Source organism: Eucyclogobius newberryi, unplaced genomic scaffold, assembly GCF_026437365.1.
Source record: "Eucyclogobius newberryi isolate DKJ021-1_F unplaced genomic scaffold, fEucNew1.0.hap1 SCAF_7, whole genome shotgun sequence".
Lineage (NCBI taxonomy): Eukaryota > Metazoa > Chordata > Actinopteri > Gobiiformes > Gobiidae > Eucyclogobius > Eucyclogobius newberryi.
The window spans coordinates 27,022,165-27,048,386 of record NW_027316389.1 but is presented as its reverse complement, the minus strand read 5'-3'; the positions used below and the strand labels follow the sequence as shown (position 1 = coordinate 27,048,386).

At 39.9% G+C, this 26,222-nt stretch overlaps 1 protein-coding gene across 1 annotated transcript; it reads right to left on the bottom strand.

Annotated features, from left to right (window-relative positions):
• Positions 1–18,316: 18,316 nt before the first annotated feature.
• Positions 18,317–24,356, bottom strand: LOC140349047 (tripartite motif-containing protein 14). Its single transcript, XM_072435244.1, has 7 exons — positions 24,059–24,356; positions 21,073–21,959; positions 20,536–20,631; positions 19,962–20,210; positions 19,852–19,874; positions 19,365–19,519; positions 18,317–18,866 (listed from the first exon to the last, which is right to left on the bottom strand). Exons 1-7 carry the CDS (start codon positions 24,351–24,353, stop codon positions 18,322–18,324), a joined length of 2,250 nt encoding a protein of 749 aa, XP_072291345.1. The 5' UTR covers positions 24,354–24,356; the 3' UTR covers positions 18,317–18,321.
• Positions 24,357–26,222: the final 1,866 nt, after the last annotated feature.

Below are 26,222 nucleotides of genomic sequence, written 5' to 3'. Positions count from 1 at the left end.
TCACTGAGGATTATCTTACCTGTAAACAGAAGAGCTGAAGAAACAGTGGGTCCTGAGTTGCTCTTATCCACTAGAAAATACATAGTTCAATTTGGAGCCTTATGGCAAAAGTCTGTGTGTTGTGCTTCATAATAAATCCACATCCTGTCACAGTCTGCAAACTGATAATGTGATCCAAACTTTGCCATAATCATCTGTTTGTTCTAGGTAAGAGTGTAATCTCACAGTAAATATGATGAGGTCAAAATTCAACATGGAGCATAAAGATGTGGCTGGAGTCTTAAATATAATTTGTTACAGGCTCATTATTTGGCATGGAAATCATTCTATATAACAATAGCACTTTTTTGAGAAATACATTATCCTAAGTTGGTTATGTCTGTAAAACACATTACACTAGTCAAAGTCTCTATTCTCAGAGTGTGGCAGTCGAGGTTTCTCATCATCTCTTGTTATTTGCAAAATACAAAACTCTGGCTCAGAAAAACAGGGGATTTTCCAACCTATATTGTAGTATTGTGGAGGATTATTCTCACAATTGAGGCTTTGTACCAGCTTTAGCTATAAAATGAAACCTCCATCTATCGTAGTATGTGTGGGTGGTTGCATGTGATAATGTGGGTTTGCTATCAGCACACTTCCAGACATCTTAATCGTTTTAGACAGCGTTCCAGGAATCAGTCTTAATTCATCTTGCTCCCTCATATAAACACACCCTCACCCAATAAGCAAAGAATGTTTCCCTAAATCTGTGAGTTTATAGGCTCATCTATCGCTAACAATATTATTGTTTCATTTTATGTAGAGCGTCAAATGAGTAAGATATTGGATTTTTGTAAACTAATACCTGTCATCACCGCTGCGGGAAGGAGAAATCAATTGAGGTTATGTCGATTTCCAGGAGCCGATACTGCCAACAATATCAGAAGAAACAGAATCTGGAGGAGGCTTTAGTCTAAGGTAAAGAGCCCTATGTCAGTATAATTTACTTATAATGTTATTTAAAAATAAACATCAAATCATCAGGCGTTCTGGCCTCTAGCGCTTTGTCAAACACTCAAAGACACTTCACATGTAAACGTGACATACAGCACCAGCAATTAAAGATTTTTATATTTCAAAGATGTCATGCCAGCAGAGTGGGTAATAGTGGTGATGGGAACAATAATAATAATAATAATAATAATAATGATAATGATAAGAATAAGAATAATAAATCAGCAGCTTTAAGCCCCACTATGTGACATTCATGGCAAAAAAACTGAAAAAAATATTAGAGATTCCACATTTTTCAATCAATGCAATCAATCAATTAGTCAATTAACTTTTATTTTCAGAGTCCTTTACAACACTCAAGGTGACAAGTGCTTCACAATAAAAATCAAGGCCATAAAAAAGCATAAAAGTATGTAAAAACAAACAAAATAAAGTGTTGCTACATTACTGAGTGTTAAAGTTTTGAGCCTGGATTAAAGAAGGTTAAAGTCTGTGATGTCTGTCGTGTCGGGGGCAGTTTGTTCCAGAGTCTGGGAGCAGCGACAGAGAAGACTCCATCACCCCAGTGTTTGAGTCTGGCTCTGGGGACGTCCAGCAGAAGTTGACTTGTCGACCTTAAAGCCCAGCTAGACTGAGGCTCGGCCAGATGGTGCATTTAGAGAAATAGAAAAACATTTACCGGACTTGCTTTTCCTCATCACTTGGTATGTTGGTGCTTTAAATGTTTAAATGTGTGGCATAATCTATCTCCATGGAGAATTTTCCAGTAAAGGGAATGATTACTTTAGTAGTCAACTTTTCGTTATTAGTCGAATAGTCATTATTTCTACATTTCATTTTTGTACTACCTACATTTTTCAGTAGACAAAGGCAAAAATATCTTGACTCAACACTCGAGAACAATTACAAACAAAGTGTATTATCATAAATGAAAAATGCAAATTGGTTATTCTTTTTTGCCATTTATTTTTGACTCGTTATTATTTTTGCATGTTGATTATTCACGATTATTCAGATACATTATTGCAGCCCCAGTTCCAGTCTATGGCTTCACGTTTCTATCTCCATGGAGTCAACATTCCTCAACATCAAATCTGGGTCAAAGTGTTAAAAAGTGAAAATTACAAAGGTCATAGAGCTTATTTGTTGATTCGTCAGCACGTGGGCTGTACCAGAGTTGACACATCGGTTAATCAGTTCCAGATGCTTCCTATTCAGCATCAATACTTTGGGAATTTTATTATGTCAGTCAAAGAAAAACAGGTCACATTTATTATGTTTGTGCAATATTATGTTAAAGTGAACAGAAGGTTGCAGCCATATATAATAATTTCAACTGATTGATCATTAAAATAACCTTTTTTTAATGTCGTTAGTAATTATGTGGACTATACAAATTCTAAAACACATCCCAAAAGACGTTTTATAGTAAAGACAGCTGCATTATTAAATCAAATGATTGTAAAACGAACTAACAATATTGAACAATACACTTGTCTGTAAGTATTCTCTTTCTAAAACCCTTCTGTCTGCATAGTTTTACCTTTATCTGGTTAAATATTTTTGAGGAATTGAGGAACAAAAAAAATCACCTTTGTTAGACACCTTTTTCCATCATGAGTAATTCCTTTTTGTAAGAAATTATGTTGTTGAATCCATGCAATTGTGAGAGAGCTTTTCTAATCTACCCTCCAACTGCTAAAATAAATATGGCACCCAATTACCATGTGCAACTGTGCCTGCATGTATAGAAATCAAACGTCAATAGAGGAGACTTGAACGTATGGCTCCAACCGGTCCCAGTTTCATTAATTCTTTATTACTTCATTAAAGCCAGATTTAATTCTAATTAATTCTGCTTTGAACCCTGAAGAGGTGCTGCATTAGAAGCAGCTGACTGGCTCCTGGTCTCACTCACCCAGATGTAATCCATCAAATTCCCCCTTTAGGTCCACATCCTCTCACTGTAAAAGCATGGAACATTTCCTTTGAGTTATGGCTGAAGAATAAATACATGATAAGTATGAGAATTGTGTTGAATGTATAGTTTTCGTGCGTTTTCATTATTAAAAAGAAGAATTTTCACACGTGCTGTTCGTTCCATCATCAGGGATTGCAGATGAGTAAACCAAAACAATCTATATAAACACAAAAAGTCAAATCTTTTTCAATAATTGTTTCTAAAGGGGCAAATGTGGTTAAACTAGATGAGAACTATGTGGCTAAATGCAGTATAATTGGTCAAAAAATGAGGTGATGCACAGAAGAGAGTTGAACGTGTATGGCATTAACATTTTATAATATTTTTGGACTTTACTTGATCAAATAATCTTACTTGAGTATTGAATACTGTAATCATAATGTTGCAAGAGACGCATCCTCATAATAGATGTGTTAAAAGCTGGAAAAAAATCATGACTGGGATGATGCCAAATCTTAATATCAATATTGCTGTTTTGGAAATAAGACTATTGAGTAATCGTATTGACACTATTTATTTTTCTTTACTTTTTTCAGTTCAGTTCACCTGGAAACAACATTGTCCAACTTGCACCTAAAGATGTTTTATTATTTCATTGAATCCACTTGAATCCATTGATTTATTTAGGTTTGAATCCACTTCATCTACACCAAACTTTACAATCTTGTACTTGACAGATCATACAGAAAGATTTGTTGATATCGAATTCCAAGCCTGATATTTAAGTTTTACTCCACTACTTTATGTAATGTTTTTGTAAGATCTAGTACCAATACTAATACTGAATAAGATTTCCAAAGGGCTAAATGATATACCTGACCAGAATACACAAATACAATGTAATCCGAAGACTGCTTAAAAAAAAAAAAAAAAAACAGTATAAAAATACAGAGATATCATTCCAGATTATCCAGGCAAGTGGCCCGGTGCATTCTGGGAATGCTCTGACAGGGTTCAGCATACTCCACTGCAGCAGCATGAGCAAACAAAACCGAGATTGAGGATTCTGCCTTATGTCCAATGTTTACCTCCCCAAAATAACCGATTCTCCAGAGGCAACAAGCTGGCCTCAGCTGTGTATTGCCCAAATGTTTAGCTTGTAATTTCCCTTGTGGATCAATAAAGTTACCATTGATTCACTGTTAATATTATTACAGTATAGATTTTAATTGTGAGCTTCTATATGTAATTTCCCTTGTGGATCGACAATGTTTGTCTACTTGCAAGTCTAAGTCACCAGTTATTGAAGTTACATAGGTGGAAGTAGACAACATTTGTATCCTTTAATTTAGATTTTTTTAGGATAGAAGGCTATTAAAGCTGGAGTACCTGACCTTTCTCTGGTATGCTATTAAGGATTTGTGCTTCTCATTAGCGCTTGATCAGCTGCGACACGCAAACTTTAGTTGCTTAGTTTATAACATGTCTTTTTTGTGGGGCTCACTTGTTTTGAGCAATTTTTCAAACGCTTTTTGCTTTGAGAAAATCTTGCAATCCTGAGCCAAGCAATTATCAGTAGTTGCTATTGTGGTTAAATTTTTAAGCCTGTAAGAGCGGAGGATATAGGCCCACACGGTTCCTTTCATGTTGCAAGTATGAGTAATGATTTTTCCCTGTATTGATCCATCACAATCAGATACATTTTTTATCTTTTTTACAATGTCTTACAATTTTTAAAACGTTTAAAACGTTTTATTATCAATATTTCATAAACCTGTTGCTTGTCAGTCGTGGGGCCTTGGTCACATGACTCAGAACATATTGTTTCAAATGCCCCAAATCGTTTAAATCTATTTGTGTCGGAGCCCACTGACATGAGCTGCAGTAGCATCGACTGCAGACAGGAACTGAGCTTCCAGTGCTGTGTCTTCAGCAGGAGGTCTGACTCAGTTTTAGCTGCCGGGGCTGGATGAGGATAGCTATCACACCACTTACATTTCTCAATAAGTCTCCATCTCACCCTCAGACCAAACACAGATCAGGATTCACACCCTGCACTTCAGCACAAGAGATGCTCGAGGCAAAAGCAAACTATTTCAGCATGGCATTTTCATCACCACATCAGAATTGGTGAGAAAACTTGGTCGGAGAGTAGAAAAATATACTTTTAATAAGTCACAGTCACATAGTATGAATAAATCATCTCCAATTTTCTTATTTTCATTTGATTTATTTGACAGGAACAGTACAATTAAACATTGCCACCAAACTGTTGGATTACTTTGCAGGCTCTGTCCCTTGTTAGGCTTTTAAACAGGTTAGTACAAACAAAATACTGCAAAATAAGTATAAAAACACATAAGAATACATAAAAATAATCAGGAATCAATTTAAACATGAGGGAACCTGGAGACAACATGTGTTTTTCCTTTCGATATCTACAATATTATTTGGCATTGGGGTCAAAATTCAGGGGACATATCATGCTAAATCAACTTCAATTAGCGTGGTTAAACAAACTGTGGTTAAAACTGTGTTTCCTTATCATGAGTTTACTCAAAGTTGCATTTTGATTGAATCCTGCATGTTTGAGTAATCCTGTATTGTCCTACAACTGAGGCTCAGTGCCCAGAAAATTCCTGTTTTCACCTACCCCCTATCCCTGCCCACATCTCTCTACTCAATTGCAATTATTTGAAGATGGAACACTCCAAGTGACACATGAAGGGTTCTAAAATGTCACATAGCCACTTTCAAAACAAAACATGTCAATAAAATCCACTGCTTATTATGTGGAAATGTCACTATGAAGAGGCGTTATCAGTTCTGCCTTTTTGAATGGAGCAGTTTAGCTCAATATTAAACCAGTTTAGCTCAATATTAGTGTTTGTAAAATGCTATACTTGTGTTATAGTTCAATACAAAGTACATGGAAAAGGCCCAATACCACATGGCACTTTTATCATCATGTTGATTTAAAAAGTTTGTATTATTCTTTAATGACAAAGTTCAAGGCATTAAAAATTCCCCAATGCAAAAAATAACCCTAAAACCACCTAGACACTTTGTACCTGTAACTGACAAAACTGTCCAGGAGATCATCACCAGTCTGAGTTCATCTACATGCTGCCCCAATGTGTTACCCACCAGACTTCTAAAGTCTGTGCTGAACAGTTTGTTACCACAACATAGTTAAGATCTGGAACATTCCCAATGTCTTTGAAAACTGCGGTCATAAAGCCTCTCCTAAAGAAGAGCAGTCTTGATGCCACAGTACTGAGTAATTACCGGCCCATCTCTAATCTGCCATTTTGGGGCAAAGTCCTTGAAAAGGTTGTTTACCAACAGCTCACAGATTTCCTCTTAATAAACAACTCATTTGATGTTTTTTTCAGTCAGGTTTTAGACCTCATCACAGCACTGAGAATGCTCTTGTCAAGGTGACAAATGACATCCGCCTGAACACTGACACAGGCAAAGCCTCAGTCTTAATTCTGTTAGATCTGAGTGCTGCTTTTGACACTGTCGATCATGGGATCCTCTTACAGAAACTAGAGGACTGGGTGGGCATCACTGACACTGCCCTAAACTGGTTAAGGTCCTATCTAGAAGACAGGAAGTACTTTGTTGAAATTGGTAACTGTGTCTCAGACCACATGACCCTGACCTGTAGGATGCCCCAAGGGTCAATCCTGGGTCCCCTTCTGTTCAACCTCTACATGCTGCCGTTGATAAGCAGCGAAAATGTGTCCTATCACAATTATGCAGACGACACTTAGATCTATGTTTCACTGTCGGCAGGTGAATATGGACCAGTGGATTCACTCTGTCACTGCATCCAAAAGATCAGTGTGTGGAGGCAAAACAACTTTCTCCAGCTGAACTCAGACAAGACTGAAATCATAGTTTTTGGCCCACAAAGGGAAAGTGTTAGCGGTCACTTCCAGAGTCTCTCTCTAAAACCAACAAATCAAGTTAGAAATCTGGGTATAATAATGGACTCAGACTTGAACTTTAACAGCCACTTCATATGAATAACATTAGCAGCTTTTTACCATCCAGAAAACATTGCCAAAATCAAAAGTATAGTGTCAGATTTGGAGAGACTTATCCATGCGTTTGTCTCCAGTAGATTAGACTACTGTAACGGCCTGCTCACTGGCCTCTCCAAACGAGCTGTAAAACAGCTGCAGTACATCCAGAACGCTGCTGCTCGGGTCCTGACTAGAACCAGGAAGTATGATCACATTAGTCCTTTGCTCAGGTCTCTGCACTGGCTCCTGTGGCTCAGAGAATAGACTTTAAAGCAGCTCTGCTTGTGTACAAGTCTCTCCATGGCCTAGCACCAAAGTACATCTCTGACATGTTAGGGATCAAACTAAACTAAACATGGGGAATCTGCGTTTCAGTTTCATGCAGCTAAAATCTGGAATACTCTTCCTGAAGATGTGAGACAGGCTTCTACTTTCTACTATAGCAATGTTCAAATTTAAGATAAAAACAGTTTTGTTTAGCTGCGCATATGACTGAAAGGATTTTCTTTGCACTCTTCTCTTTTATGTCTTAAACTGTTTCGTGATTTCTGTCATGTCTTTGTGATTTTAATGCATTTTGTCCTGTTGTGTGAAGCATTTTGAATTGCCTTGTGCATGAAATGTACTCAACAAATAAACTTGCCTTGCCTATTCCAACAACACTGGGTCACTAGTCAGGATTCTTGCCACTCCAACGCCAAATGAAAAAGGTTGCAGCTGAAACAGGCTACATAAATGTACATTTACACATACACATATTATGCACAATGGAGTTTACTGCGCTTTTAACCATGTTCTAACATTGTTCCCTCATCATAACAATACAAATAATGCCTAATTCTGCGACAGTTGTTTTTCTGTGACAACCCTTAAAAACAAAGCTCAAATCATAAAATGGTACTCTCTCTCTCACACACACACACACACACACACACACACACACACACACATACACACACACACACACACACACAAACACACACACGCACACCCAAATGTCAGCCTGGAGAGCATGTTGACCCCCTGATTATGTACACTGACATCGCTTGGCATTTCCACTCTCCTGCTTGCTCTCTCTGACTACAAGATGCGCCTGAAAGCGAGTTGAGACCTGCAGCTCTGGCACAGTGCAATCAGGGTCTCGCGGCTCTTAGAGAACTATTGCATCTTCAATATAATCATCATCCGCCATTTTCATTTCCACCTGCCTGTCTCCGGGGCCTCCCCACAACTGTCTAGAATGTGTTGAGATGTGTTGGGAAACTGTTACTGTTTAGACACCTTGAACACAGATACACAATAGAATCACGTATTTTATTATTAAACACTTGAAACGTGAAAAGAACAACAACAACAACAACAACAGTCTTTATCTTGAAATGTGTGAAGTAATCTGAAGAATTTGTGTTATTTAAGAGAACACCATGATCCCCGAAGTCAAAATGTTCATTCAAAGAATATCCACTATTGTGTCATTTCATCTAACTAACATTGAACTTATGTGCACTGAATTCCCAGCGTTCACAGGATGTCCTCTCACGCCGGAGCATTTGTTAATTCAAAACACATTTAAAAAGGGGACAGATTTTAACATGAGACCACTTAAGGGATTCTGGGTAATTACCTCTGAGCCAAATTGTTCTAAATTAAGGTTGTGTCAAAAGTGGCCCAATCTCTTCATTTCTTTGATTATCATGCTGGTGGAAGAGGCAGCACAGAGAGTACTAGAGATATATAGACTGTAGATCAGTCAATATACGGGTAGTTTGATTTCATGTTTGACGTTTATGTCCATGCCCTATGAGTAATAAGATAAGATAAGATAAGATATTCCTTTATTGTCCCACATGGGGAAATTTCATTGGTGCAACGCAGGTAGATACAGAGGTAGATACAGAAGAACAGATCACTTATAGGAAGTCTGAAAAACACTTTCAGTAGAAGATCTCCTATAAATAAATAAAAACTCCCATAATAATGATCCTTGCCAGTCAGTTCTCGCATTTAACCAGCATTTTAGCATATTTACATATTTAGAACACAGGTTTTGGGTATTGAAGATGTTATTCCTGATGTAGGTTCAATAAATCAGAAATTGGAAGTATTATTAGAGGTAGGGACACGTGTAAGGATTCAATTCATTTCATTTTATTTATTTATACAGGGAAATCCCAATGAGTGGTTACCCTGTTAAAACACACCACAAAATAAACATCAATCATACACAGGATACTAAAACACAGACAAAACATTCAATACATAAAAATACAATACATAAAAACACATTTATACATACAATATGATATAAAATTATAGAAAACAAGTGTATCGGCACTGCGGGTAGTCCTTGACCAGTGCTTTAAAATCAAGGTAAAATTATTCAATTAAAAATATATATATCTGTGTTTTCAGGATCAGAATCAGTAAAAGTTTTAGTGCCATTGTCAGTGAACACAATTACAAACTAGGAACTTGCTTTGGTGATAGGTGCATTCTGAAACAATACATAATAATAGTCAAATGTAAACTAGATGCCTGCGTAAATATAAGGAGTTTACTAAATTAGAATTAAAACAGACTTTGACAAAATACGATAAGCCTGATGAGTGTGGTGTTGTAAACCTGATCAGTTTTATGGAGTCGGGGCTGGAGGTGCAGCAGTTGGTGTATACAGGATGAAGAGTAGGGCAGAAAGTACACAGCCCTGTGGAGCTCCTGTGCTGATGGTCCGAGTGTCCAAGACATTCTTCCCCAGCTGCACGCACTGCTTCTGGTCAGTTGTTATTGCAGTTGTAAGTAAGCTACATGTTTGTTTGTTTGTTTGTTTGTTTGTTTGTTTTTGTGTGTGTGTGTGTGTGTGTGTGTGTGTGTGTGTGTGTGTGTGTGGGGGGGTACATTTATTTCATATTCATAAGATACATTTTTACATTCACTCCATGTTTTCCATTAGTCAAATGACATTCAAGATGGCCTTATGCACTGTCATTTAACTGAGATAAATAACGCCACAATTTCTGATCACAGTTGAACTTTAGAACATGGGGGTAAGGGAATCGTTTTACACATGATTAGTTCACACAAAATGAGCAGATACAGCTACTTGTTCTCCGTTGTCACACTAATGTCTTATTGATAGCCTTTTAGTCTGGTTTGTTTGTGTTCATTTATTTTTGAATGTATTTGCGGTGTGAAAATGACATAATCTGATTTGAAAAACTTGCAAAACCCAAACCAAAGAAGAAAGATTAAAAGCTCAAGACTTCCATCAGCGCAAAATCTAATTGATTTTACAATAACTTGAGGTTGCAACTGCCTTAGTTCATCTGCATAGACAAGCTTACTGTAATTTTATAAGACAATTCACAATCTATACAAGGACAAGTCCTTTTTTTGAAACTTAATTACATTCGTAAACCAAACATGAATTAATCTCATTCAAATGAAGGAAATGGTCAAGAAGGAGCTCTTTGCATAATTATTTTGCAGAATAAACAACATAACAAAGAGCAGGGGACAGAAATAGACAAAAGGTAATGAGTTCTGAAGATCACAAGCTGCAATTCAAAATGAATCACCTTTTACTAGACATTTGGTGGCAACATACAGCACTACTATAGCAACAACTCTTGTAATTAGGCTGCAATAAGAAGCTCATGTAGCATTTTGTCGAGAGGAAAGCCAAACCAGCAGTGCAGCTGGTGATTGCATTCTGCTTTCATCATCTGTAAGAGAGATGGTGTAACTACGACAACCATATGAAGAGAGCCATATGTTTCTGCTCAAAAAGTGCTAACAATCCATACACGTACCATGAAAAAGGAAAAAGTTTGCTAACATCTGTTATTTAAATTGATAATTGATATGATAAAACATCCTCAAAAGTAAAGTAAAGTCCTCAGTAGGAGTACTTTTGTGTTTTTATTTGAAGTAAATTAATTATTTATTGCAGTGTTTCTCAAACTGTGGCATATTATGCAAATTAATCTTAATTCAGTTGAAGCTATATTCAATTTTACATATACTTAAGGCCAGGATGGATATCTGGATGGGTGGAAATAATGAGAAGACATGAGGATGCGTTCAGGAGCTTTATTGAACCTCACAGGTACACACAGACTGGAATCTGATTTGTCATCGCATTTGTTGTTGTTGTTGTTATGGCGTTTTTTTTTTTTTTTTTTCATGTAAACCGCACATTAAAAAACATTAAAAACATTAAAAACGGCATTACCATTAAAACCATTAAACCAATTAAAAACCTTTAATACCTTGATCTACAAAGCACATGTGATGACATAAAGCACACAATAAACTCAAAGGCGGAAATACCCTTGAACAGCAGAAAGGAAATGAATGCAGGTGACATCATAAAGCACACAATAATGCTAAGGCTGGAGCGCCCCCTACTGGACGCCCCACTAACTGCAAGCACATGGAAACAAAGGAGCCATGGGGCCTTTTGTACAGCCGCCCCCAAATGTATAGAATACATTTGCTCTAAACAAAAGGCAACTACACGACAAACTATTCAAGCTGACTGTTCTTCGTCCTCCTCCGGGAGGGCTGGCAGCAAAACCAGTCTCTCAACAGGCGGGGTGCTCGTCCGGTCAGAGCGGTTGTACATATTCGGCGAAACTGGTCGATCATCGTAGCAGGGCCTAACCCTGGGCTCTCCGGTCCCTCTTGGCCCGAGCTCTCCTCGCCCTCAGCTAGCACAGGAGGGGGTGGAGGAGGTTGGAACCGGTACACAAGCCACGGGTGTGTCTAGGAGCTGGCACTGAGGCCCAGGTCGGTCCCTCCTGATGCGGTTCATCCTGGTACACCGGAATTGGGCTGAAGTCTGGTTCCGCCTTGATCCCAACTAAGATAAGATAAGATAATCCTTTATTGTCCCACATGGGGAAATTTCATTGATGCAACGCAGGTAGATACAGAGGTAGATACAGAAGAAAAGAACAGATCACTTATAGGAAGTTTGAAAAACACTCTCAGTAGAAGATAAAAATAAATAAATAAACATACATACATACAGACAGACAGACAGAGACACACACACACACACACACACACACACACACATACATACATACCCGGAGAGGGTGGTGACCGGTTTTCTTCCTTTGGCAGAGACGTCTTACTTCCGGCTCAAAGGACCAGTCGCGGGTGTGTTCTAGGAGCTGGCACTGGGGCCCAGGTCGGTCCCTCCTGATGCGGTTCATCCTGGTACACCGGAATTGAGCTGAAGTCTGGTTCCGCCTTGATCCCAACTAACCCTGGAGGAGGTGGTGACCGGTTCTCTTCCTCTACCGTAGGACCTGGGTGGGGGGAGGTGAACCCCAGGTCAGCCAAAGCGTGTATGAATTCCTTGTACTGCTGCACCCAGCGCATTTCCTGCCGTAGTTCTCCTCGCTCCGCCTCCAACGTTGCGTTGTAATCCTCATCGCAGGGTCGAAGTCCGGGACTGTGAGGGTGAAAGCTCTGGGTATCATCCATCTTGTAGGGCAGAGACATCTTGGATCAGTAAACCGCACCGCACTGCTTCTTTTATACCTTGATCTTCAAAGCACACGTGATGTCACAAAGCATATGTGATGTCACAGAGCATATGTGATGTCACAAAGCATATGTGATGTCACAAAGCATATGTGATGTCACAGAGCATATGTGATGTCACAAAGCATATGTGATGTCACAAAGCATATGTGATGTCACAAAGCATATGTGATGTCACAAAGCATATGTGACGCCTCCCTCCTGGGGGGCAGCCAACACATTGTTTATATTTTTCCACCAATCAGCTGCGAACCACATGGCTACTGTTTCAGCAGCAGCTGCTGTCTCCTCAGAGACATGATTCTGTAACTCTGGACTGTCTTCAGAGCTTACGATTCCCTGGACTGCATTGCAACGGAACTGAGGTACTTTTGCTCTAAAGTATTACTTTTACGCTGTGTTTTAAGGTGGTCTCGTGATGTCACTTTTGCCTGGGCACCTGAGCAGGGAAGGAGCAATGCTAAGCTAACATGCTGCTTCAGTGCACTCTGCATAATAAATAGGGGCTTAATGTTACTACTTGCTGAATAATTAACATTACGTAGTCTCTTGAAACTAGCTGTTTTGGCCTGGTATAATCTGTGGTAATCTGGTTTAATTTGTTTCTATTTTATGGTGCTTTGCGTTATTTTTCGTGGCTAAACCAGCGTTTAGCTCCGGGCCTTGGAGCTAAGTTGAAAGCTAAACTTTGTTATCACCATGTTGTTGGGTTATTTTTCGGCGTGGGTTGACCCGTGGGTTGTGTGGGTCGTGCTTTGTGTGTGTTTTATGGTGCTTTGCGTTAGTTTTCGTAGTTTTTACGGTTATCTGTGAGGCATGTTTGTTCTCCCAAGCTAGCTAGCTGCTAGCGCCGCTAGCCTAGCGCCGTGGCCGTCATTCCTCCGCGTTTTAACCCTTCGGGGGTTTAGACCTCCTCCGAACAGTACCTAACACTTAATGGAGTGAAAGCTTGTTCTTTTCCTGTCTTTGAATACTGACCCATCACAAACTTAAGGCAGATCATAAAGAATTTACAGTGTGGAGCTGTAGAGCACGGCGGGCAGCCGGGCAGAGTATGAGAGGGATGATCTGAGGAGAGACAAGAGCTATTTTAATCTCACAGATCTGACAGGTTAGGGACTGAGGAGAGCGAAGCTACACAAACTGGGACTATGTTGTAGTGTTAGAATATAAATTTGTTTTTTTTTTTATCCTTGTTTTGATTCTGTCCTTTCCTCCTGTTTCTACTGCGTTGTAACATTTCCCCTTGTGTGGACATTAAAGGATTATCTTATTTTATCTTATCTTAAATCTGTAATTTCTGTTATTTCTTTGAGATTTGAATGCATTTTTGTTCCTGTTGTGTGAAGCACTTTGAATTGCCTTGTGTATGAAATGTGCTCCACAAATAAACTTGCCTTGCTTAATAAATGTACCTTTGTGTGATTTGCCTTTTGCTATAACTAGGCAATGATAATACAAATCATTGTAAGAAAACCAGCAGTAGTAATAGCAGTAGAGAAAAGAATAATGTGAGAGAATGTACTAATTTTAGCTCTAGTTGTAGTTGTGGTGGTGGTAGTTGTACACTCTTAGGGAACATTTTTGATTGATTTGATTGATGAATAAGAAGACTTGATGTGTTTCAGCTGATCTGACAAGTCCAAAGACACTGTAATTAGATTTCCCTGAGGCTGAAGGGCCAAAGAATGGACCTTTACAATAGAGTCGTGGCAGCTCAGCGCGTTCTCACATTTCCATGGACCATGCCAGGTCTGTCAGGTGACACGGCCCAACACGTGAGGCGCCCAATCACCTGAGCACCCCGCTGCCATGACAACGGAGGATGGGGCCACAAGGCCTCCTGGGTAAAGAGGATAGGAGACTGCAAGAATGAGTGAAGAATTATCTCACTGATCTGTTTTGTGACATGTTCCATAAACCTGCCATTGGAACTGCGGACACATCATATTTACCTGTTGGACAAACATGTTGATTAATGTGCACTGTCCTATATTAAATACAATAATCAACTTAAAACATAAGAGGTTATATCCTTCTGAATTAGTTCTATGTGGATTATTTCGAGTATAGAAAAAAAAAAAACATTGTTTTACTTGTTTAGAGATCAATGGTTATGATTTATAGTTTCAGATTACAGAGAATATTTGTATTTACTCATGAATTCAATCTTATAAACTATGGGATCAAGTGACAAAAGGTAATAATTTAATAGAAATCAAATCAATCTCTTCATGCCAAATTCAGATAGCACTCTGGATGTCCAAAAAGAAGATTCAATACTTTACAAATATTGTTCATGGTATCTCAACAGTTTTACATACTTACTTCCAGTGTATTCAGAGCAATGTATACGCCGCAAGTTTAAACAATCAGATAAACCACATTCCAATCACAGGAATTTAAAGAATGAACTATTACTTATAATGAATTATATAAGAGAATGCCTGAAACCTAAATGTCAGTGGACAGATTTGAATGTCTTCTATTTAAACAATACAGTTATGGTGGCTGAGATAAATCGTGACATTTGAACGTAAATGTGATTATACATAAAAAAGAAACAATGTAATTTTTTAAAATCCTGTTTGTGTATGATGGGAACAGAAAAGTTATGTTGGCTCACTCTCGCTCTTTGTGAATGACATAAATCTACTTGGGCCAGTGTTTATGTCATACTGAAGAGAACATATTAATTATACATGGTTGTTATGTCTGTGGCATCTCCTGACAAGCTGGTAAAGTGGATGGCACAATCATTTGCATGCTTTGAGCGAACACTCATTTGCATATATTCTATTACATCTTTTACAAGCACAGGCTCTGCACGTCGGACACATCATATTTTGTCTGCAGGTTTCTATAGAATGATGTGGAAAAAGTAATGACATGCATTATTTATGTGTTCAAGTGTTTCAACTCATATTCTCCTGTATGGGATGAGCATATTCCACAAGAAAGACATTTCTGTGCCCATGTTCATTTGTTTAACTTTTGATGTGAATGATTATTTCACCACGGCGCCTAGCAACAAAGAGGAGCCGTCTTCAAGGCTTTCCAAATTAGACCTATTATATAAAGCTTTTATTGCTCTGCTCTGAAAGACAAGAGCACTTCCTCGTTCATCGTCTCCGACAGCACATCCGTCTTAATGCACAAGTTGGCTCTGAATGTGTTTTAATTCAACATCGACTTGCAAAACACTCATGGACTACTTATCCATGCATAAACCTTATTTATCGTCCACACCGTCTGATAACAATAACTCAGAACACAGAATTAGTATCTCTGAAAGGTAAAAACTGCTTTGAGGCGGCACGGCTCTCAGATAGTGACATATTAATTCATACATAAATAGTCCATGGAGAGATGCCTTGGACAGGTGACTCCAGTGGGAATCTTACTGTGCAAAGTATTATGACAAGGCGACACATTGGGCCCTCCCTTTGAGGATGTAGGGGCCTCACCAGGAAGGTAATGAGGAAACTATCCCATTAAAAACCAAGGTTAGGCTGTCCACAAGCAGAGATGGCCTATATTGCCTATGTGGAAATAACGACCAACACAATATGTACAGTATGTCAGATCAAAATCACCATAACACTGCTCACAAAAGGTCACATTTTGTCTTGTTTTCTTTTTGTATCGATACTTGTTCAAATGTGTATCGAGTTTAAGTATCGATTAGTACCTGATTTTCATTCATTTTATTTTAATTTCATTTTGACAACCTTAGTTTATGGTTTAGTGTTGACATGATACTCATATTTTGAAACCTTTTGTGTGTGTGTGTGTGTGTTCTCTCCAAGTATTGATACCTGTTGAAATCTGGGTATCACTTTTTGACAACCTAATACAATTACAAATACATTCTGCATCAGCTTCTTTCAAAATATACACTATTTTCATAGTATTGCAACAAAAATAAATAATTCTTAAAGTCTGCCTAGTTTCTCAACAATAAACTAGAGTAAATTCAAATGTCACTTTATTCTCTAAAATGCCTCGCACAAGGACACAGAAACAGATCATACCTTCACATTCATATTGCTGTTGAGTTTTGGTCTTTCAGATCAAATAAATTCTTCCCCCTCCAAAAAATCACTGTTCACCTTTCCTCATTTCATTCATGGCAACTAGTGCGCATAGAAAAGGGCTCATTGGACCACCAGGAGAGGGGAATTTAATTACCATGAGGGCTCCTGCTGCCTCCTCCTCATATCCTGCCCCTGACAGCTGAGACCTGAGATAAACCAAAAAGTGTCTTTTACTACCTTCATATTATGCTGATCCCACTTCTCCCTCACTGATAAAAGTTGGAGAAGACCTTGAAGGGATGTAATAAAGTCTGTCAAGGAAGATCAAAACTATATTCAAATACCAAGGTGAAAGTAACAAATGATAAATGTTTTATACAATTTCAATTTTAGAGACCAGGTTATTGAACTACAAAAATCAAATAACTGTAATTTTACATCCTTGGGTGATGAAACTTTAGTTTTTCTAGTCTTACAATTATGACAGAAAAATAGTCATAATAGTAATTTATTCACAATAACTGGGGACATGACCAGAGAAATGTTTCATTTTAATTCATTCTCATAGTCTAGATTCCTTACGTTTGTAACCAGTTTTATGAAATCAAACATTCTGAATGATAAAGTAAATGCAAGAAAAACTTTAAATTTAGATACCTTAAAAAAGGTTGCATTAAATAGACTTAATTTTGCTTTTAAAATAATCTCTTATTTCCAAGCAATTAACAATTCAAGACAAAATATTACAACTTTTAATGGTGAAAAGTCATCTAAATAGGGCATAACTGTAGAAACAAAGCTGAAACTCATTAGTACTTTTGACCAAATAACTTTCCCACTCCAGTTCAAAGAAGTCGCCGCAGCACACAATACTTTTGCAGTAAATCATTACACTGTCACGGCAACCATTTTGTCAACAAATCCAGAAACATCTAGACCTGAGCCAGCTGTCTTTTGAAGCGCTGGCATTCTGGTACTCTTCACTCAACCAGACTCTATCCAAACATTACTTTGATCCCCCTCCGTGACGTCAAGCACACAGCCTCCTCAGTCCGAATTAATGAGCCAATATTTTACGAGGAGGTGGATAATTTAGTGTGACGCCAGAGGGACATTATGCCAAAAGCAGTGTGTTTGTTGTCAGTACATTTCAGATGCTGTGGGGGCAGGTCGAGTTCAAAGTTAGCACAGCAACTGTCACCTGTTGAGGGCAAACAGACCCACTCCAACACCTGTGTTGCCATTTACAATTGAAAGCAGGAAATGCCATGATGATAGATATGTAGGTTTTATTTTCATGAAGCAAGATTCAAAGTTACAATACATTTACATTATATGGGCTCAGAATAAAGACACAAAAAGAAAAGTTGATTAAAAAAATAATAGAAACAAAATTCATACTCAAGATTAAAATGGATGATTAAAATCGTATTGTAAAATGTATTCATACCCTAGGCTAGCTCAATGACTAAACTAAAACAGCAAAGCCTATAAAAATGAGTTAAAACTTTGAACAAACAAATGAACAAAATGTGCTTAGCCAATGTAGAAGCACATTTAATCTTGTCAATTGCCAATCTTGAAATGTTTGCTTGAACAGCTATTGGAATGTATTACAAAAACATTAAACTATTATTGAGGATGCCATTTAAAAACGATAACGCCTTCAGTAAGCCAGGAATGTCATGGTTACAGCGCAGACCATAAAATACGAGATGAGATAAAAGGCACAGCGCTTCGATGCATTCTCTCCACGTCGACTACAATTTACTCAAGTGAATTACGAACGGAACAAATCAGCGATGGTGATATTTGTCTTCGACACAGAGAACGCTGGATAAACTGGATCGTTGAACTGGTGTTTGAAGGAATGCATCAACACGAGGCTGCCCCCTGGTGTCACATTGAAGAATGATAAAGTGCCTTCTTCAAAATCGATGCAGACCCCGACTCTCTCGAGCTTATCAGCGTTGACAGATGTGGCCACTTTGTCGTGCAGCGCCTCCACCTTTTTCCTATCACACGCCAAGCACCAGGAGTAGCAGTTGAAGCCCAACCGCGAGCCGTCTTTCTGGCCTTTTCGTTCGATCCGCCCCTCGCTCACGCCTACTTTCCAACGCCCATCGGCTACGGACACGTCCACCTCCCAGTACCAGCGGTCCTTGTCCAGGCTGGTTAGCGCGAGCACCTGAGGAAAGGATGTAAAGCGAGACTCGTGGTCCGTGTAGGCCTGCTGCGAGTCACTGTGGGTCACTGTGCGTTTGTCTTCAGACAGATGCAACTTGGGATGTGCCGAATCTTCATCCAGGACTGGAGTGGTTCCATCTGTTCACAGGGAAACGAGGGCGGACGATGAGTAATCGCACAAGTCGTTACGAGTACCGTTAACTGAAGGCAGTGAGACCTCATGTTTGCTGTGATTGCGACTTGCAGATGAATTAAGAGTAAAGTTGTGCAGCGATCTAATAATTAAAGCTGTAACCAAAACGGCTGTTGAATAATGCTTAGCGGTGGCATTTATTGAGGTGCAATGCCAATACTATATAGCGAAGTAAAGTGTGGCATAACTAATCACAATGCAAAACATGAGGAATTTTTGTTGTGAAAGTAAATTGTATTGATAATAATCTACACTTACATTAACAGATTTAAGGCAAGCCACAATTGTAGTTCTATGTCATATACTGTATTAAGGTTTGTTCTAGGGCATCTTTCTGTTTTTAAATAAATATACGGGAAAAGAGTTGACCTAGATGTTGGTAATGAACTCGCAGACAATTAGCGGTGTAGTTTTGCTTTGAGTGAGTAACATGGGAAACGTACAGAGCAGCCTGTAGAGGTCCCGGTCATTGCCTGGCACGGTGATGACCACATTATCCAGCCGTTTCTCCGTCCACTTCTGCAAACACTGAAGCCTCGCCTGGTTTACCTCTTCTGGAGCTTCCAAGTGCTGCACATAGCTTCCCATGGCACTAGCCCTGAGGAAAGACGGCACAAACGATTGCAAGAAACCACAAAACTCTACTCAGACGTAATAATCATCTACAAATGTTACCATGGCAACAACGCATTTTGAGTTATGTTCAAGCTTGGGTACTAGATTTTCAAACCGTGGAAGGAGGAAATATTTAACTAGTTCTTAGGGTTTACGAAAGATAAAACACTGGTATGATTGTGCCATAACGTGCTGTGTTTACAAGATACTTTACTCATTTATAAAGAAAAAAGGCAGATACATCAGTGTTAAAACATTACCAACATAAAGATTGAACAGTTTTAAATGTGGAAAACGAAGCCATGAAGTACTTACAGTTGTGCTACTTTGCCATATTCCTAGATGAAGACACATAACATTGAGTTAAATACAGACATCTTGCACTAAACCAATTTTAAAATGTGATTTCCAAGAAGTGTACTCGCCATGATGAAAGCCTGGTCCTGTACACGTTTGTCCCCTTTGGCGTCGGACAGTCCCTCCAGGGAGTGCAGGCCTTGCTGGATCGACTGAAGTGAGCTCTGGAGGTGCCCGAGTTTGGTTTCTAATCCCCCCAGGACCCTCTTCTCCTCCTCGGCCACACACTGCAGGGCCATCTGCTCCTCCTGCTCCAGAGCCTCTCGGATCACCCCGTACTGCAGCTTCACTCCTGAGTGAGTCTCCCTGAAAATCATCTGAGGACGGAGAAGGGACAAATGCTTAAAGAATCTATCATTTACAGAAGTTCACTCAGAATCATAATTTATCATATAATCCATTAAAGTAGATTAGAGAGTAATAAGGAAAAACTGTTCATATAAAATATTAATAAAAAGCAGTGTGTGACAATGAGGATAGAACTAAAACCAGGGCAGATCATTTCCTGTAGTGACCTGTGACAGGAAGTGCCAAAATAAAAAGACGCACTACCCCATTATTCGGATTCATTTTATTACTCTCCAGCTAAAAGTGTAACTGGTTCCTCTTATTCAAAAGCTAATATTCTAAATAGACACTTACTTCAAAGGCATCTTTCTTCTCTGTGAGTTCAGACACAGCGTGATTGACTTGTTGTTCAGCCACCTGCAGTTGCTTGATTTCTTCTTTAAGATTTCCCTGAAAAGAAATTGGATCACATTGGAACACATAATGTGATCAGGATCATAAAATTAATACTTTGTGGATTTAAATATATTCAGGGACTCGGTACTGAAATAAAATGTGTTTATAGTACAAAGTTTTGATGTATGCAAATATTTGCTCATAAAATTGTATTCTATTGCATTTGTGAATTATTTTATTAATTTTTTGGGTCTAGGACTGTAATTAATTCCATGGATTCATTGAGTCATTGTTCTCGCTTGGTTTCTTAATTATTAGGCCCGAGCGCCAAAAGCTGGCAAGATGCCAGAAGCACGGCTGTGAAAGTGCGCACATACTGGTGAAACAGGCAAGGCCTGAACTCCTGTGTTTACATAGCCCTCTGCTATAAGAAATATGAACAGCACCCACCTCCAGTCTATACTTAAACATAATGAAGTAAAAGCATGCATTTACCCGCAGCTCTCTCTCGGCATCCCTGATGCTGATGCAGACATGGTCACGATGGGACCCTATGACTGTGCAGACGGTGCACACACACAGCCCGCACTGACGACAGTAGATCCTGTTCATCTCCTGGTGCTCCTGACACCTCCAGAGAGACGTGTCCTCGATGGGGGGAACCAGCGTGTGATTCTGAAACACAGGCTGGTCCAGATGTGGCCGTAGGTGCTCTGAACACATGGACGCCCCGCACACCAAGCAGGTCTTTACTGCAAATTGATATGCTAATTTTGGACAATAATTGCAGGGTATTTGCTTGGTTTTGTAGCTTTCAAGCCGAGGTGCGATGCTTGTATAATTAGCAGAGTCTGACGGAGCAACGCGGTGTGCACTGAACAGCGTAGGACGTTGGCTTGCGGGACTTGAATCATTTTGTTTTGGAGAGGCACTCATAGGGGATAGGCTGGAGGTGGCAGCAGGTTTCTTTGGTGATTGATGATTTATGGGGACTGCTTCAGGACTTGTCGGCAAAGGGGCATCACATATATCCACTTCATTGTCAGACTGATCCAAAATAATAACCTCTTCCGCTTTATGCTCAACGTCAGAGACTGAGAGGTCAATCATTTCAGAGCTGCCACAGGACTCTGTAGTGGATGTGGATTCAACAGGGGTTTGAGGCTCTTCGATGGTCTCCACACCAGATTCATGGGACAAAGATGTGCTTGGAGTCTGCGCATCGTTGGACTTCTCTTTCGGTGACAAACTTGATTTCTTTGCCTCTGGTACATCTATAACCGGAGCACTGGCCTTTCTTTTACCAAGCAGGCGACTGGAGAGGGAGGGCCGCCCCAGGGCAGAGCTGGAGGTGGATGGATGTTCATTGTTTTTGGAGGTGGCTGGAAATAGAACGAAACAAGAAGACATTTTGTTATTTTTTATGATAAGAAAGTCTTGTTTTATTTAGGCGTCTTGTTAGGTCTGCAGAGAAATCCCACAGATTAAATATATTTGCTACACTCATAGTCTATCCTAATCTAGACTAATTCAATTGGTTTGTTCTGTACTACTCACAAATGATAAAATGGTTACAATAAATGATTAAAGTTATGTATCATTACACAGCTGCTTGGAATTTCACTTTTTCATTCATTTTACTATGAACTGAATAGAGAGAAAACTGAATCATGTTTTGGCCTGGTGGTTTAAGGTTCAGTTTTACACGAGGAAATACTAGTATTATTTTGGAAAAAAACGAAATTATGCCACCATCATCATCAATCTGTGAAAAGAATGTAGGTTAAAGAATATTTTTAACATGGCTTTACTTTCTGCATGGACTCAGACTTAACTTTAACAACCATGTCAAATGAATAACATCAGCAACTTAACATAAAAAATATCTCGGACTCTGAGGACCTCAGGGACCGGCCTCCTGCTGGTGCCAGAGTCAGGACTAAACATGGGCCGGCCTCCTGCTGGTGCCAGAGTCAGGGCTAAACATGGACCGGCCTCCTGCTGGTGCCAGAGTCAGGACTAAACATGGGCCGGCCTCCTGCTGGTGCCAGAGTCAGGACTAAACATGGATCGGCCTCCTGCTGGTGCCCAGAGTCAGGACTAAACATGGACCGGCCTCCTGCTGGTGCCCAGAGTCAGGGCTAAACATGGACCGGCCTCCTGCTGGTGCCAGAGTCAGGGCTAAACATGGACCGGCCTCCTGCTGGTGCCCAGAGTCAGGACTAAACATGGACCGGCCTCCTGCTGGTGCCAGAGTCAGGACTAAACATGGACCGGCCTCCTGCTGGTGCCAGAGTCAGGACTAAACATGGACCGGCCTCCTGCTGGTGCCAGTGTCAGGACTAAACATGGACCGGCCTCCTGCTGGTGCCAGAGTCAGGACTAAACATGGACCGGCCTCCTGCTGGTGCCCAGAGTCAAGACTAAACACGGACCGGCCTCCTGCTGGTGCCAGAGTCAGGACTAAACATGGACCGGCCTCCTGCTGGTGCCCAGAGTACTAAACATGGACCGGCCTCCTGCTGGTGCCCAGAGTCAGGACTAAACATGGACCGGCCTCCTGCTGGTGCCCAGAGTCAGGACTAAACATGGACCGGCCTCCTGCTGGTGCCAGAGTCAGGACTTAACATGGGGAATCTGCATTTCAGTTTTATGCAGCTAAAATCTGTCTTAAAAAACAGTCTTCCTGAAGATGTGAGACAGGCTTCTACTCTAGTAATGTTCAAATCTAAGCTAAAAACTGTTTTGTTAAGCTGTGCATAGACTGAAATTATTTTATCTTCACTCTTTGTGATTGTAATGCATTTTTGTTCCTGTTGTATGAATTGCCTTGTGTATGATTTGTGCTCTACAAATAAACTTGCCTCGCAAAAAATATGTTTCTTTTTCAATATGACATCACAGTTTTCTGGTGGTGGTTTCGCCATTTTCTTGTCCCGTGGAGATTATAATGGTTTGCATAAAATGTTCCATAGTATGGCATTGAACCATAGCCTATAGATAGCTTCATTGAGATGTAGATAGACAGACAGACATAGGTAGCCTTACGCATCTCCATGGAGACAAGCAGGCAACACCACTCTGACTAGCTACAGGTCAACTGTGCAGAGAGACAACCCTGCTCACAGTGGGAATATAAGATAGCTAGGTTTAATGCCATATTTCTCGCAGGGCAGTCGATGGAGACGAGCAGGTGGCGGACCTCCACAAGAAAAGTTGCTTAGTGCACCTTTAACTTTGTTTGACTGAAAAATAACTAACATCTAGCTGCCAACTAGGCTACTCAGGAGGAGTATTTGACCTTACGTAAGGGGTAGTTAGACTTTGGTTGTTGATCCTAGGCAGGTCAAACGTTTCTGATCCTAAACAAACCAAAACAATCATGACAGGCGACATCTTCCGGTGACCGACATAAATTCAATACATTTATTATTTGCAAACATCGCCTTAAAATGGATTAACCCGTGCATTAGTGTCACACCTGCATTGCTGCTTGGGGAAGGCCATGGACTCTGGCTCGGCTGCTGCTTCCGTCGTATTAAGTTGTGATCAAACGGGAGCGTGTGGTAGACTGTTTTACACCTCCAGTTGGGACAGTGGTACGGTCCGTTGGGCTGAATACTCCACAAATCCCCGATGCAGTTCCGGCAGAAGCTGTGATCGCACTTCAGGGTGACGGGGTCCTGGGTCAGCGTTTCGCACAGACAACATGTCGCTGGGGTGTCCAGCGATGCTCCCATTTTGATGTCTGAGCTGTTTAGTTTCGGTTTCCGCATTAACACGCTGTGGGCGGGGCCAAGGGTTGAATCCCGCTCGGTTTCTTAAAGGGGCCGTGCAGTCATGACGAAGTACAGTCCCCTGCGGGCGTCCCACCCATGGTCCCACCATGGATCTATTATAATATCGCGTCCCACCCATGGTCCCACCATGGATCTATTATAATATCGCGTCCCACCCATGGTCCCACCATGGATCTATTATAATATCGCATCCCACCCATGGTCCCACCATGGATCTATTATAATATCGCGTCCCACCCATGGTCCCACCATGGATCTATTATAATATCGCGTCCCACCCATGGTCCCACCATGGATCTATTATAATATCGCGTCCCACCCATGGTCCCACCATGGATCTATTATAATATCGCGTCCCACCCATGGTCCCACCATGGATCTATTATAATATCGCGTCCCACCCATGGTCCCACCATATCGCGTCCCACCCATGGTCCCACCATGGATCTATTATAATATCGCGTCCCACCCATGGTCCCACCATGGATCTATTATAATATTGCGTCCCACGCGGGGGACGTTGGACTTTTTCTTTTTTATTCCATTTTGTCACCCATCTTATAAAAGGGAACTCTCAAGCTGCTTGATATGCTGTACATAAAGATAAAGCTGTAACCCACTTATTTCCAGTCAAATCACTTATTCTGGGAAGAATCAGGGTTAGTTTGTACTCCAAACTAACAAATACAAAATTTACATAAAATGAAATAAAACAAATAATAGGACTTTTACAAATGATTCTCTGTAGAACCTTCCTCATTCTCTTCACCCTGAACATAGCATTGCTGTCCTGATCTGACACCCTGCGGTGATGGCTAACCAGTATCCGAACATCTGAAATATTTAGTTAATACAGTCCTCGCTACAGGACCTTTATATGGATTCTGCCTGACAGTCCCAAAAACTCCTTTTTAGTTCGCTTTTAAAAGAGAATTGTCAAAATCCAACAAATGGTCATTTTACTATCAATCACCCGATCCCTCCAGAAACCAGCTTTACTCATTCATAAATTTAACAAAGAAAATCTTAGGTGGGATTTGAAATCTGATTTTAGTCTAAAACTACAGAGTCTCAGCTTCACAAAGCTTCCAGCCAATTGTTTGTATTTTAGAGGGTTCATGAACAGCTTTTTGGAGAAATAAGCCCCTAAGCAAGAGGGGTTTAAGAAACTAAGTTTACTTAAAATGTATAAGTCTTCTAATGTAAGACACAGTACTCTTACTTAACCCACCACGAGTCTTCCATCAAATTGCCAACTTTTGTTTAAGATTTATGAACAGGCTAAATGTTTTTGCAATAGTTTAGTTCAGCCTCATTCCGTTTGCTGTGACTGACCTCAAATTAATATACAACTTGTGCAAGTGGCTGTTTACATGCTCAGCAGAAACATCTCATCATTATCTCAAATAGGGTTATTGTCAGATTATAGAAATGCTATGTAAGCATCTGATGTGACAAAAAGGGCAAACAATGTGAGATAAAATAAAAATAAAATTTGTTAAAGTTCATTGTAAGCCTAGAATACAATACAACAGTCACTCCACTAATTAACCAACATGTGTGTTTTGGATAATATGATTTCTCTTTTGCATCCAAAAATCCGATCTAATTATTGGGTATCTGGTTATTCTAGTACATTTTTTTATAGCCATATAAATATCCCAATGTAATTTGTCTAGTTAGGTGTTCAATTTTCTCACAAGGCGCTAAGAAGATTCTAATCTAACACTACATGCTTTAACGTTTTATTGTCTTGAGGTTAGAGACCACCTCTTTATTCACACGGCATTCAAAGGGTTTAAAAAGGGGGCTATTGTTTCAACATGAATGGGCAACTTAATCTGT